The 16,010-nt window shown below is 33.4% G+C and overlaps 1 protein-coding gene across 1 annotated transcript in view; it reads left to right on the forward strand.

The window, feature by feature from the left end:
• Positions 1 to 15,112, forward strand: part of LOC123936669 (A disintegrin and metallopeptidase domain 3-like) — a 219,908-nt gene extending 204,796 nt beyond the window's left edge. The window contains exons 22-23 of the mRNA XM_045997152.1: positions 12,613 to 12,775; positions 15,070 to 15,112. Coding sequence (XP_045853108.1) covers positions 12,613 to 12,775; positions 15,070 to 15,112 — 206 coding nt within the window. The remainder of the gene's footprint in view (positions 1 to 12,612; positions 12,776 to 15,069) is intronic.
• Positions 15,113 to 16,010: the final 898 nt, after the last annotated feature.

Raw genomic sequence — 16,010 nt, forward strand, 5'->3', positions numbered from 1 at the left:
AAATTTTAAATAAAGAAAAACATATATATACAAAAATAAGGATAAACACGATGAAGGGATGGAATGTGACTGTAAAGATGAAAATTTAAAAAGATTCTGAAACAGTAATTGATAAGAAGAAAAAAAGAAAGAAAAAAAAAGAAAGAAGGGGATCGGGTTGGAGAGTAGAACAAAGCCATGCACTAGATTTAGGGTATATTTTGATCTGTTAGAAGAATCTGTATCCCAAAATTTTAAGGAAAGAAAAACCTATCTGTATATAAAAAAATAAGGTTAAATACCAACAAAGTGATAAATTATGACTATAAATGAAAATTTAAAAAGATTTTTTTAAAAATTATTGATAAAATTGTTTAAAAAGATTAAAATAGGAAAGAGGAAATTTTTTTAAAAGATGGAATAAGAAAAAAATAAAATTAAAAATAATTTAACTTTGAGAGACTAAAGAATCATGGGGAAAAAAGCCATGAATTCTATATGTTGCATTCCTTTAGCTCTGGAATTCTGCAGTTCTCATTGATTAGTGAACTTGGTCTTAGCTGGATGTGCTTGCTAATCTTCTGGAAGAGAGGCCTGTTGAAGTGATTCTCAAATGTCTCTGACCAAGGTGGAATAGCTCCGCCCTTGCCAAGGCAGATTCCTACAGCATGCTCCCATGCCATTTTTCCTGAAGGAGGAAGGAGCAGGTCTTCTCCCTGGATCTGCCACTTGTGGGTTCTTGAAGAGTAGTGGCCTCACTGTGCCTTGGATCACAGCTTATGATAAGCCCAAGCTGAGAGCCCCTTCCTCAGCTCTGTCTCTGCAGCCAGCTTCCCTACACTGATACTTGACAACTCTGCCACATTCAGGTACCCCTGCTCTTTTTGTGACCCTATGGGTCATGAGATCACACTGTCCCCACAAGGACTCCACTTCCCGCTTAACCTCTGGAGTGATGTCTCTCAGTGGAGCAGACTTCTAAAAGTTCTGATTTTGGCTCTGTTGCTCTACTGCTAGTCAGGAGCCAGCCCCTCCCCCTATGGTCTATCTTCCTGTATATCTCCTTGGATTCCCTTCTCCACATATCCTGCCTTCCAGAAATTGGTTACTTTCTATTCCTAGAATTGGTGCTCTTCTTTTTTGATCTCCTGTTGAGTTTGTAGGTGTTCAGAATGGTTTGATAACTATCTAGCTGAACTCCTGAGACCTGAGGATATTTAGGTCTTCTACTCCTCTATCATCTTGCTCCACCCCCCTCCAAGTTGCATCTTTTAAGTTTTCCTTTTCAAAAGGGAAAAGTAATCAATCTTCCATATCCATTGCATATGGATAGTAGATGGTACAAACAATTTTAAAATTTTATTTGATAAACATTCATGAACAAATATAACATACTTGTTTTTTTCTAAACTTCACAATGTATAAATCTTAATGGTATAATTTCATTAATGTCTTTTCATCATTTGTATTTTTACTTTATATTTTGTTTAAATTGTTGTAAATCTGATAGTATATTATTAGATTTGCCTTAAATAGGTAATGGAATTTTAAAGTTTTTTAATATAAATATTTACACTTACCCATTTACTGTTTCCAAGGGCTTTTCAATTCTTCAAGCACATTCAAATTCCATGTGGGCATTTTCTATCTGAAAAACTACCTTTTGTACCTCTTTTTGTTTTACTTTGTGATAAGCTGTTGTCTCAGCTTTTGTTTTTAAAATATTTTTTATAAAAATGTATTAATTTGTGAAGAATATTTTCACTGGAATTAGAATTCTACATCGAGAATTTTTTCTTTCAGCCATTCAAGGATGTAATCTAGTTGTATCTAAGCTTACATTTTCTGATTAGAAGACAGTGTCATTCTTTTTATTCTATTCATCCCAATAGTATAATGTGTCCTTTATTCTTTGAGTTTCAGACATTTTATATGTTTTTATTTTATATGTTTATATTTCATATGTTTACATGATTTTCCACAGTTTGGCTGAAATTTATCAGGACAAGTTTCTTTTTGAATTTATCCTGCTTGCATTGGCTGTGATTCTTGCACCTATAGCTTACTGTGTTTGGGGAAATTTTAAGAAACCTTTTAGCTGTTGTCTCTTTTTAAATATTTTTTATTGAATGTATTTGCATTTTAAAAAATGAAACACAGTGACATTCACTCTGAGGTATATAACTCAATGAGTATTGAAAAAATGCCATACTCTTGTTCCCACTGCCAGTCATGATACACAATAAATCTATCAGTTCAAAATTTCCCTCTGGCTGCCCCCTTCATATTCATCCCCCACTGCCAATTTCTGGCAACCAACTATCTGTTCTTGTTCCTATATATTTGTCTTTTCCAGAATGTCATATACAGTACATAAGAATTTGAGACCCATTCCTGTTGCCATGTTTTAATAGGTCAAGTCATGTGTTCTACCTACTATGCCAGCTGGGTGCTGCTAAATAGTTCATTCTTTTATTGTTAAGTAGGCTTTTTTAAAAAGTTTTTTATTTAAATTTTAGTAAGTTAACATACAGTGCAATATTGGTTTCAGGAGTAGAATTCAGTAATTTGGGGTACCTGGGTGGCACAGTCAGTTGAGTGCCTGACTCTCTGTTTCTGCTGAGTTTGTGATCTCAAGGTTGTGAGACCGAGCCCAGTGTCCAGACTCCATGCTCTGTGCAAAGACTGCTTAAGACTCTTTATCCCTCTGCCCCTCTCTCATACCGTCTCTTTCTCAAATAAATAAATCTTTTAAAAAATTCCAGTAATTCATCACTTACATGCAACACCTAGTGCTTATTACAAGTGCCCTCTTTAATGATTATCACCCACCTAGTCCATCTCCCATCATCTCTCTCCATCAACACTTTGTTTTCTATCCTTAAGAGTCTCTTATGGTTTACTTCCCTTTTTCCTTTTTTCCTATCTTCCCATATGTGCATCTGTTTTGTTTCTTAAGCTCCATGCATGAGTGAAATCCTATGTTATTTGTCTTTCTCTGGTTGACTTATTTCACTTAATACATTCTAGCTCCTTCCACATTGCAGCAAATGGCAAGATTTCATTCTTTTTAATGACTAATATTCCACTATATAGATATATAGATATGTATAAGTATTTTTTATTTATATATCACATCTTTATCCATTCACCAGTTAATTAAACATATGCATATAAGCTTTTGTGTATATTTAAGTTCTCACTTTTGGTTGATAAATATCTAGGGATACAATTTAATTTTACAAGAAATAGCCAAACTATTGCTAAGGTGACTATGCTAGTATTCCTTCCCATTCATCTACAAGAGTCCCAGTTTCTCTGCACAGATGCTCCATACTTCACAAGCATACTGTTATTTTTGTTCTGTTTTATTTTATTTTTTTGCCAGTTGCAGATGTCTAATGATATCTCCTTGTGATTTTTATTTAATTTTTTAATCTTGAAGTAATTATAGATCACAAAGAATTGCAAAGAAATGCAGATGGAAGACCTGTATACCCCTTACTCAGATTCTGTCAGTGTTAACATGTTTTATTACTATAGCACAGTAGAAAACAAGGAAATAAGCATTATTAAAATGCACGGACCTTATTCAGATTTCTCATAATATTCTCATAATTTGTTGTATTTCTTCAGTGTTTGTTGTGCTCTGTCCTCTTTCATTCATAATTTTATTTATTTGGGACATTTCTCTTTTCTTTTTGATAATCTGGCTGGTGTTTATTAATCTTATTAATTTTTTCAATGAATCAGCTCCTCATTTTGTTGATCTATTCTACTGTTTTTCTGATTTCTATATCATGGATTTCTGCTCTAATCCTTGTTATTTCTCTTCTGCTGGATTTAGATTTTATTTGCTGTTCTTTTCCCATCTTACTGAGGAATAAGGTTACGTTGTGTATTTGAGACTTTTCTTATTTCCTGAGATAGGCCTGTATAGCCATATATTCCCTCCAAGGACTGTCTTTGCTGCATTCCAAATTTCTAAACTGTGATCACAAGTTCTTTCAGTTTCTGTTTGTCCTGGATGCTCCTTTCCTTCTCTTCAAGATGAAACCTTGTCAGATAAAGTATTCTTGGCTCCATATTTTCCTCATTCAGCACCTTGAATATAATGCTGGTTCTTTCTGGCCTGCCGGTCTCTGTGGACAGGGCTGTTGCCAGTCTTATGTTTCGACCTCTGTAGGTTAAGGACCTCTTGTCCTGAGCTGCTTTTAAGATTTCTCTTTATTTCTGAAATTTGCAAGCTTCATTATAATATATAATATAATATAATATAATATAATATAATATAATATAATATATGTCAAGTCATTAACTTATTTTTATTGATTTTGAGAGGGATTCTCTGTGTTTCCTGGACTTGAATATCTCTTTCTTTCCCCAGATTAGAGAAGTTCTCAGATTAATTTGCTGCAATATACCTTCTACCACTCTCCCCCTTTCCTCATCCTCTGTGACTCCAATTATTCTCGTATTGTTTTGCTTTATGGTATTGCTGATCTCTTGAATCCTCCTTTTGTGATATAGTAGTTGTTTGTCTCTTTTTCTCAGCTTCCTCATTCTCCATCATTTTGTCTTCTGTATTACTGACTCCTCTGCCTCATATAGCAGTTAGAGCCTTCAGTTTTTATTGCCTCTCAGAACTATCTTTTTTTTATTTTGACCTTTTTAGATATTAGTTTTTTTGTTTCTCCATAAGGGATTCTCCAGTGTCTTCTCTGTTTTTTCAAGTCCAGATAGTATCTATAATCATTGTTTTAAATTTTCAGTATGTCATCTTACTTATATCTATATTGATTGAATCCCTGCCAGTGAGTACTCCCTTCTGTTCTTTATTTTGGGGTGAGTTTTTCTGTCTTGCCATTATGTCCAGAAAAGATTAGATGAATGAGAGAGAAAATTCAAAATAGCAAAAAAAACAAACTAAAATACACACTAAACACACTAAAATACACACTAAACATATGAGAAGAAAATAGAAATAAATAAAAGAAAAAAATGAGAAAAAAAATCAAGAAGTAGAATAGAACACAACAATAAACTAGATCCTGGATATATTTTTGTCTGTTTTTTAGAAGAAATTGATCACATAATTAGAAAGAAGTTATATATATACAAAAATATAATTGAATACAATGAAAGGAAACCAAAAAGTTAAAAACATATGTATAACATAAATGTAACAATAAAAATTTTAAGATTTTTTTTTCATTTTTAAAAAATGATATTTATTAACATATAATGTATTATTTGCCCCAAGATCATCAGGCTTACACATTTAACAGCATTCACCATATCACATACCCTGTGAATCGTCAGGCTTACATATTTAACAGCATTCACCATATCACATACCCTCCCCAATGTCCCTAACCCAACCACCCTCTCCTACCTCTCCTCCCCCAGCAACCCTCTGTTTTGTGAGATTAAGAGTCTTTTATGATTTATCTCCCTCCCAATCCCATCTTGTTTCATTAAAAATATTTTTTAAAAGAATTGATAAAATAAGAAAAGAGCTAAAAAAAATATATATATAAAACTGAAGGACTAAAGAATAATAATGAAAAAACATGAGTGCTATCTATACACTGTTTTCCCCAGAGGCTGACATTTTGCATTTCTCTATGATCAGTAAACTTGGTAGTAGCTTGATGTTACTGTTGGTCCTCTGGGAGAGGGGCCTGTTGCACTGATTCTCAGGTACCTTTGCCTGGGGGAATTGCATCACCCCTTGCCAGAGGGTGGGCTCAGTGTAAGTGGTTCTGGATTGCACCACATGGCACTGGTTTGCTCCTTGAAGGATTTTAGTACCAATGGGTGGAGGGCTAAAGATGGTGATGTCCTGATCTCTAGCCCCTGAGCTGAAAGTTTTCTTCCCCCACTCTTCAGTGAACCTTCACAAAAAACAAAAACAAAAACAAAAACAATAGTCAATCACTCTTGTCTCCCTAGTTTTCACCAGAACTCTGTGTTCACCCAGCCTGTGACCAAGCATTTTTATATCCAGCATCCTACCCTGCTTAAGTCCCCAAACTTCCAGACTCCTGTGGTGTGGATCCATGCCATTCTTCCCAGGGAAGGGTGGGGAGGGGACTCGCTGTACTTCTGCCCTCTGCTGGACCCCTGCTCAGAGAGCAGTTGCCCCACCATACAATGGTTCATGGTTTATGGCAACACTGAGCAGAAAGCTGGTGCCTAGTTTTGCTGTTTGCAGTTAGCTTCCCTCCTCTGATGCTTGGGAACTTTGCCACATTCAGGCACCCCTGTTCTTTTTGTGGCCCTGGGGATCCTGAGACCATGCTGTCTGACCTGGGATTCTGCTTTGCTTTGCCACCTGAGCCTTTCAGGCAGTGAAATCTCCCACAACAACTGACTTCTAAATGTGTTCTGCTTCTTATAATACTTCTCAGTAGCCTGCTTAAGTCAGATCCCTCTTTTTCCACCCCCTACAGCTTATCTTTTGTTATATCTCCCTGGTTCAAGTCTCCACACCTCCTATCTTGCAAAAAGTGGTAGCTTTTCTATTTATGGAATTGCAGACTCTTTTCTCATATAGTTCATTGGTTTTTCAAGTGTTCAAGATAATTTGATGACTATCTAGGTGAATACCAGAGACCAGATGATAACAGAGTTCCCTATTCCTCTGCCATCTTAACTCTATCCAGATACTGTACATGTTTTATTTCATATTTTGTTATTTCCTTTTCTTTAGAGCAATTGCAAATTGTGTTGTACACATAGAACATATTTTTATATTTATAAAAATCAATCAAAATGTTAATCTCAATATTTATTGCTTCTACAAAATCTAACTCTTTCAGTCAACTTTGTATGCATATTTTTCCACTTGTGAACTATAGCAAATAAATGTTCATGTCCAAATGTTGTAAAAAGATGAAAGGATACGGTCCTGGATCTTCTTTACAATGCAGAATGTTCCAGATATTTGTGACAAAATATTGCCTGACAAAGTAGGACTAACTGGATGAGCATATTTTATTTCTTTTTTATCATTAGAAATACTCTGGTTGGTCATTGATTCTTGAGTAGGAGAAAAATTATGAAAGCATCTGAAGACTCATACTATGAGATTTCATTTTTATAATCCATTTCAGTATCACCATGACAGTCCAGATTTCTGTTCTTTTTTATTTTCCATTTGTCCAATTAAAAATTATAAAATGTCTTCTTCCATTGAACTTCTTTGCTTTATCATTATGGGTAGTAAAAGGAAATTTCTGAATTCTCTGTCAGTAGAAGCTAAAATAAAAAGACCCAAGATTGGGGCGCCTGGGTGGCTCAGTGGGTTAAGCCGCTGCCTTCGGCTCAGGTCATGATCTCAGGGTCCTGGGATCAAGTCCCACATCGGGCTCTCTGCTCGGCAGGGAGCCTGCTTCCCTCTCTCTCTCTCTCTCTGCCTGCCTCTCTATCTACTTGTGATCTCTCTCTGTCAAATAAATAAATAAAATATTAAAAAAAAAAAAAAAACCACCCAAGATTGACTCCAGGGGTCTTCTGTAACTTCTTGAAAGTTGACACATTACTTTGGGTAACCATAGGAAAACCGAGATTTTTCAGTGAAATAAAATAGGGATCCAAGAAACAAACCAATAAGGTTGCTATGATCATTCAGAGAGAGAAAGAATTTTCTTTTCAACAAATGGTACTGGGATAATGGGATATCAACATGCAAAAGCATGAAATTAGACCCTTACATCATATACAAAAATTAACTTCAAATAGATTATAAAGATTTACATCTAAGAACTAAATCTATAAAATTCTTAGAAGAAAACATGGGAAGTCTTTATTACATTGAATGTGGCAACGATTTCTTGGATATGATGCCAAAGCACAGACAACAGAAGAAAAAATAAATAAATTGGAATTCATCGCTAATTAATAAATGTTGTTCATCAAAAGACACTATCAACAAAAATATAACCCAGTGTTTATAAATATTATATCTGAGGAAGGATTAATATCCAGAATATATAAAGAATTGTTACAACTCAATAACAAAGAAATGGCCTAGTTAAAAAAATGGACAAAGGACTCTAATAGACATTAATCCAATGAAGATAAAATAATGGCCAATAAACACATGAAAAGGTGTTCAGCATCACTAATTGTTAAGAAATTGCAAGTCAGAACTATGAGACTCCAATTCACACCTATTAGGATGGCTATTATGAAAAAATTCAAAAATGTCAAGTGCTGATAAGGATGTGGAGAAATTATAATCCTCGTGCATTGCTAGTGGGAATATAAAATGCTGCAACCTCTGTGGAAAATAGTATGGTGGTGCCTCATAGAATTAAATATGGAATCACCATATCCTGCAATTCCACATCTAATTATATACTCAATAGTATTGGAAGCATGAATTTAAACAGGTATTTGTAGACCCACGCTTGTAAGAGTATTATTTACAATAACTAGAAAGTACAAACATTCAAATGTCCATGGACAGATAAATGGAGAAACAAAATGCAGGATACACATATAATGCACTATTATTTGGCTTTAAAAAGGAATGAAATTGTGACACATGCTACAACATGGATGGAATGTGAAGGCCTTATACTAATTAAAATAAGGCAGTCACAATAGAAAAAATATTGGATAATTCTGCTTTTATGAGGTACTTAGAATAGTGAAATTTATAGAAAAAAATTGTCAGAGGTTGGGTGAGGATTGGAAATGGTAAATTAATATTTAAGAAGTTCCATCTGGGGGGTAAAAAAGTTCTGGTGTCTGATGGCAGTAATGATGCACACTTAAAAATGTTTAAAATGATAAACTATTATGTATTTTAGCACAATAAAAATTAGGAAAAAATCCCTTTATGATATTGCCAAAAATAACATAATATTTTGAATTAATTTTGTGAAGGAAGTATAAGATAAACCATGAAAACTAAAAATACAATATTGATAAAGATCTGCATAAAATATAGACATGCCATGTTCATGTAGTAGAAGTTTCAATATTGTTAATACAGAAATACTTCCCAAATCAGTCTACAAATTCAACACAATTCTTAACAAACCCAAGCAGTATTTTTTTTGCAGAAATTGACAAGCTGACCATAAAAGTCACACAGAAATTCAAGGTACATGGAATTTTAAAAACGACTTTGAAATCAGCTTCCAACCCACAGAATGGGAGAAGATATTTGCAAATGACACTATAGACAATGGGCTGATATCCAAGATCTATAAAGAACTCCTCAAACTCAAAACACAGAACAGATAATCATGTCAAAAAATGGGCAGAAGACATGAACAGACACTTCTCCAAAGAAGACCTACAAATGGCTATCAGACACATGAAAAAATGTTCATCATCATTAGCCGTCAGGGACATTCAAATCAAAACCACATTGAGATACACCTTAAATCAGTTAGAATGGCCAAAATTAACAAGACAGTAAGCAAGTGTTGCAGAGGATGTGGAGAAGGGGAGTCCTCTTACACTGTTGGGGGGAATGCAAGTTGGTGCAGCCACTTTGGAAAACAGTGTGGAGATTCCTTAAGAAATTAAAAATAGAGTTACCCTATGACCCTGCATTTGCACTACTGGGTATTTACCCCAAAGATACAGATGTAGTGAAAAGAAGGGCCATCTGTACCCCAGTGTTCATAGCAGCAATGGTCACAATCTCTAAACTGGGGAAAGAGCCAATGTCCTTCAACAGACAAGATGTCCTTCAACAGACAAATGGATAAAGAAGATATGGTCCATATATACAATGGAATATTCTGCCTCCATCAGAAAGGAAGAATATCCAACTTTTGTATCAACATGGATGGTACTGGAGGAGATTATGCTGAATGAAATAAGTCAAGCAGAGAAAGCCAATTATCATATGGTTTCACTTATTTGTGGAGCATAAGGAATAACATTGAGGACATTAGGAGAACGAAAGGAAAAATGAATTAGGGGAAATCGGAGGGGGAGACGAAGCATGAGAGATTGTGGACTCTGAGAAACAAACTGAGGGTTTTGGAGGGGAGGGGTATGGAGACAAGTGACCCTGGTCGTGGGTATTAAGGGCATGCATTGCATGGAGCACTGGGTGTGGTGCATAAACAATCTTGGAACACTGAAAAAATAAAATGAAATAAAAAGAAGCCTCGAAACTTCTTTCAAGAACATGCTTCTTAATTCCAAAACATAATACAAAAGTAAAATAATCAAGATGGTGTAGTACTGTCTTAAGGATAAGGATATACATTTGTTCAATGAAATAGAATAGAGTCCAGAAATAAAACCTCATGCTTGTAGCCATAGATCTTTGACAATCTAATGGGAGGAAAGAATGGTCTTTTCAACAAATGGGAGAAGTTGATAACCACATGCAAAAGAAAAAAGTTAGATTGCCACATCACAACATTCATAAAAATTAGCATAAAATGGATCAGAGATCTATATGTAAGAGTTGAACTTATAAAACACAACACACATAACTAAATTTGGGGGGACTTGGCATAGGCTATGTTTTAAGAAACACCAAAGCATAAGTGGGTAAAGTAACAATAGACTGATTGAACTTCATTGAAATTAAGTATTAATATTAATTGAAATTAAGTAACTTCTGCACTGTGAATGATACAACAAAGAAGACAAACTACTGAATGAGAGTAAATATTTGCAAATCATATATCTCATATGGGACTTGTGTCCAGAATATGTAAGCAATACTTACAAGCTCATAATTTTAAAAAAGACTACTCAATTAAAAATATTTAAATATATATAACTCCATAAAAATATACAAATGGCCAATAAGCCTATCTTTAAGAATTGTAACAAAATACAGACAACACATGTTAGTGAGAATATGGATAAATTGGGATCTCCTTGGGGCGCCTGGGTGGCTCAGTGCGTCAAAGCCTCTGCCTTTCGCTCAGGTCATGATCCCAGCGTCCTGGGATCCAGCCCCGCGTCGGGCTCTCTGCTTGGCAGGGAGCCTGCTTCCTCCTCTCTCTCTCTCTGCCTGCCTCTCTCCCTACTTATGATCTCTATCTGTCAAATAAATAAAATCTAAAAAAAAAAAAATAAATAAATAAATAAATAAATAAATTGGGATCTCCTTGATGCCCTTTGTCAGCACTGCTCCAACTCTGGTGTCTCCTTTCCACTCTCAACCCGGTAAGAGCTGCTGTTGAATTAGCTTTAGGTTATCTCATAGTGTGTGTGTGTTTATATATCTTTCCCTTTCCCTTCAGTGCTTCACCATGCAGATTTTAGCCATTAAAGCTGGTGTGAATACTTTCTTCTGACTCCTTAACTCAGTGGGAATTCAGCACTTTCCCTAGGACTTCCAATTCTCTGTGCTGAGATCAGTAAATTGTCCATGGGTAAAATTGGATTTTTATAAAATCAATATTATTTTTCTTTCCTTCAGATATTATAGCTTTGCATTTTTTGTTGCTTTCTAGAAACCATTTATTTCATGTATTTTGTCCTATTATATATTTTGTTATGAGGATTAATCACCATTTAATAAAAAATAATCATCATAGCCAAAGCAGAAACTTTTTCTTCCTTAGAATAATGGAGATTGCCAAATTAATCCAATAATGATTAGGTTCAGGTTGGTTAATGAGCCTTTGGAGTAATTAAGCACATGAGAAGGAAGCTCCACTTCCAGCATGATATAATTTTTAGTTACAGTGAATAGATGGAAAGTTGACCTTTTCTGGCAGATGAGGCAGGAAAGGATAGCTTTAAAAGTATTGAGTTCTACCATAGCCTAAGCCCTCTATATATGTGCTTAATTTAAATATTTTGCATATATTTGTCAATTTATTTCCTTTAATACATGTAACATCCTGAGTCACTTTCTTTTAGGTAAATCACTTCTTATCAACATATAATTGGATTTTATGGATTTTATGTTTTAAAGTTACAGAATTTTTATCTTTTTTTGAGAGACACTAAATTCATTTGCATTTAGTATCATATTGTTTTGGTGGTGATTCTGATTGCTTAATTTAGTCTTTTATGTATTGTATAGTTTATTTTGTTTAATTGGAACAATGTTTCTTAGGTTTTTCTAATTTTCTGTAATGTCTTTATAACATCTAGAGGAATATTTATTTTCTATGTAATATAGTCAAAATTAGAATATCACCTTATACAGATAATATGGAAATTTAACTTAGTTTACAGTCATTTTTGTTTTTTAAAAGTAGTCATCAATTATGTCAGTAATTTTCTATTAAATTAGTTTTTTATATTAAATTAGTTTTAAAATACTTCATTTTGTTTTACTTTTTTAATGGAAGAAATATTAGGTAAGTATCAATTTAATGTGTACTACGTAGCTCATAGAAGGGAATGTAATAGAATAAAATATATATAATAAAGCACATAACCAAATATACATATAAAGATTAAAAATAAATGTATATCAGTGATATAGATAGCTAGATATACATATACATATATACATATAATTATAATGGACTTTGGGGAATAGTCACACAACACAGGAAAATGCTTCTAAATTTATTTCTTCTCTTACTGTATTATTTGAAAACCTAACTTTTATATTTCAAATCACTAATATACTTTTAATATAATTCTTGAAAAAGTTAAAAGATACTCTCATGTTTTCAGCTCACGAGAAGTACCTGCCTATAAAACGACGCCCTCCTTCTCAAAAAAATAACTTCTTGTTTGGTTTCTACATTTTTCTGCCTCTCCTTGTTTTAACTGCCATCATTGCTTTTAAATGCAATAAAATAAGATTTGGGGACCAAGAGGGAACAGCAACTGAAGGGTAAGTAAACTTTTTATTATTTATATTTAACATTAAAATGTATTGCAAGAAGAATTCAAATGTAATTAAGAATATTACAAATAGGGATTCTTGGATGGAGTGTGTTAATATTTTGAAATATTGAGCCTTAGTATATACCAGCTTGTTTCTAAATTTCAGTCAGTCAGATATCCTTTATGTTCTTATAGGTCAGAAACAACTGAAGATACTTAGTAAGTTCATAGGACCTTTCAAGTAGAAAACCATGTTAACTATAATTCCTTCAGGAGTAATTTCTACTTCCCAAGCAACCCCACTTTCTTTGCATTGACATTCAGTTGTGCCAAGTAGATTAGTAAAGATAGAGTAGGAAATTTTGTGACTAGAATATGTAGAAGGTGAAAAAAATATAAAAAGAAAATAAGATATGAAAGAAAGAACACAGATCACAAAGTCACAAATCATTTTACACTTAATATTGTTCATGTGTTTCTAAAATTAGAATTAAGGTACTTGCACAGCTATTTTTATATTTTTGGTAGAGCAGAGCCTGATTAGGTCTTTTATTTTAATTAAATATAATTTACATATGATATTATATTAGTTTATAGTGTACAAAATAATGATTCAATATTTTTTATATATTACAAAACGAGCACCACAATGTCTCGTTAATGTCCATCACCATACATAGTTAACAAGTATTTTTTCCCTCTGATGCTGACTTTTTTTTTTTTAAAAGATTTTATTTATTTATTTGACAGAGAGAAATTACAAGTAGACAGAGAGGCAGGCAGAGAGAGAGAGAGGGAAGCAGGCTCGCCGCTGAGCAGAGAGCCCGATGCGGGACTCGATCCCAGGACCCTGAGATCATGACCTGAGCCGAAGGCAGCGGCTTAACCCACTATGCCACCCAGGTGCCCCTGATGCTGACTTTTAAGATCTACTCCCTTAGCAAGTTTCAAGGATATAATACTCTATTGTTAGCTATGTTGTGTATTATAGACCCATGATTTATTTATTTTATATCTGGAAGTTTGTACCTTTTGGTTCCCTGCATCTATTTTGCCCACTCTACACTCATCTCTGGCAACCACCAATCTGTTTTCTGTATCTAGGAGTTAGATAAAAGAGTTTATTTAGTTGTGGATTATACATATAAGTGAGAATATATCATAGTTGTCTTACTCTGTCTCAATTATTTCGCTTAAACACAGCGTTTTTCTTTACCATCACACCAATACAAACCATAATTTTGCTTAGTGGATGTTTAGGAAAATGAGAATGCAGAAGTAAAGATAAATAAGTGGATCTTGTTGTTCCATGCTAAAGGAAAATATCTTTTTTTCTTCCTTGTGTAGATGGAGATAAAATAATATAAAATTTCCATCGACATCTTCATTTCTCAAGTTAGTTCATTTTATTTCTCAACAAGTTAGTAAGCAACCAGTTAAAGTCACCATAACTTGTACAGATATTTCCATAATAATTAAATTGTTATAATTTATTTAATTGACTGATGTCTGGCATAAGCCTTCCACTGCTCTTACTTAAGACATCCTGGAAAAATCTGAATTGTTGCTAGAAACAAATCTGACTTTTGGAAGAAATGTTATAGTAAGGGATCATTGGTCATAAATTTAAAAATCTGGTTATAACAGCCCAAGTTTTAGATCAACAGTAAGTGGTTTTAGGGCCACAAATGTAAGTTATTATGTAGAGCTGAAGTCCAAAGGAGTGGTATGAATTAGATATTCAGGAAATTGATTATTCTTTCTATCACCCAAGGATGTTATGAATGAAAACATCTCTTCTTGTTTATCAATTCCCTCCAAAATGACTTCTCTGCTTGCACATAGTCCAGCATACCTATCTCAATCCTTTCTAGATTCATTTTCAAAGAAAATACAAATAAGCTGTCTAGAGCCAATGCTTCTTAGTTCACATTTTCAAGAGATAAAGAAAATAGCGTACAAATGTATCTAAATTCAGCTAATGTTCTGTCTGGATTTACAGTTCTGAGCTAGGTGTTCAAACCTGATCTCATCATCTGTGGCCAAGGAATTGTTGCCATGTAATAGGAGCCCAAACATAATAACACTCCTCATCAACAGGAATTAAGTATGTATAGGAGCCAAAGGAAAACAAAAATGGAGGCTATATAAATTCCACAACATGTAATATTGTAGCTGAAAGATATAGAGGACTCATTTAGGACCTCAAAAAAAGTGAATAGTTATTTACATAGTTAGTTGATAAAACAATAAAATTGGAAATATGATAACCCTAAAAGTAATGCTATTTTTTTAACACAGGTTTATATCAGAAGACAGCGATAGTAACAGCACCACGTCATAGAGTTAAAGGTGAATTGAAAGAGTCAAATTATTTAAAATGATGTTATTCATGAAAAGGTTTTTGAAAAGAAATTTAACAATACTTCATTATAAAGAAGTTATTATTCCACATTTCATCATATTGGTTCTTATTTATCAATATCATATACTAAAACAAAGACCAAAAGCGTTTGATAATTTTGTTTTATATTAATTTAGAAATGTTAATATTAACTAATATTAGGTAGAGATTAGCTAGAGATTTATTAAGCAACATATTGTAATGAAAAAGTTAAAATTAGAATTTAAATATATTTAAATTAAATATAAATTTAAATATATTCTTAAAATATTTATGAGCAATTATGCAATTATGCATCCTTCTCTGACACTTGAGATTCCTATTAGTAGATATACACAGATTAACTCCTGATGTTTATATTTATTCTTCACTAAGACTCTATGGTTATTGTTATTCTCATACTAAAATGAGGAAACAGACATAAAGAATTTAAGTAATTCCCTGTGAATTTTAGTAAGTTTCAGTGAGTGTTGAACTGGAGTTTCATTTAAGACAACCAGACTCCAGGGTTAAACTCTTAAGAACTCTACAATTTTGACACATAGCCTGATATATCTGGTGAAGGGGAATGGAATTTACATTTATTGAGGATCTATTAGATGCCAGGCAAAATGATAAATTAACTGTCCCTCCAGGGTAGAAAGATAATTCTTTGCTAAAAGAAGGAATAAGGTTGGCATCTGTATATATGCAATATACGTACCTATATATTCTCCCTGTCTTTCTCTCTCTCTCTCTTTCTATATAGATATATAGATATACCTCTATATATATCTCTATACATACGTACGTATTCAAATTTATGAGACATATCCATAAATAATAATATTTGACATAT

This window comes from Meles meles, chromosome 2, assembly GCF_922984935.1.
Source record: "Meles meles chromosome 2, mMelMel3.1 paternal haplotype, whole genome shotgun sequence".
In the NCBI taxonomy this organism is placed as follows: Eukaryota; Metazoa; Chordata; class Mammalia; order Carnivora; family Mustelidae; genus Meles; species Meles meles.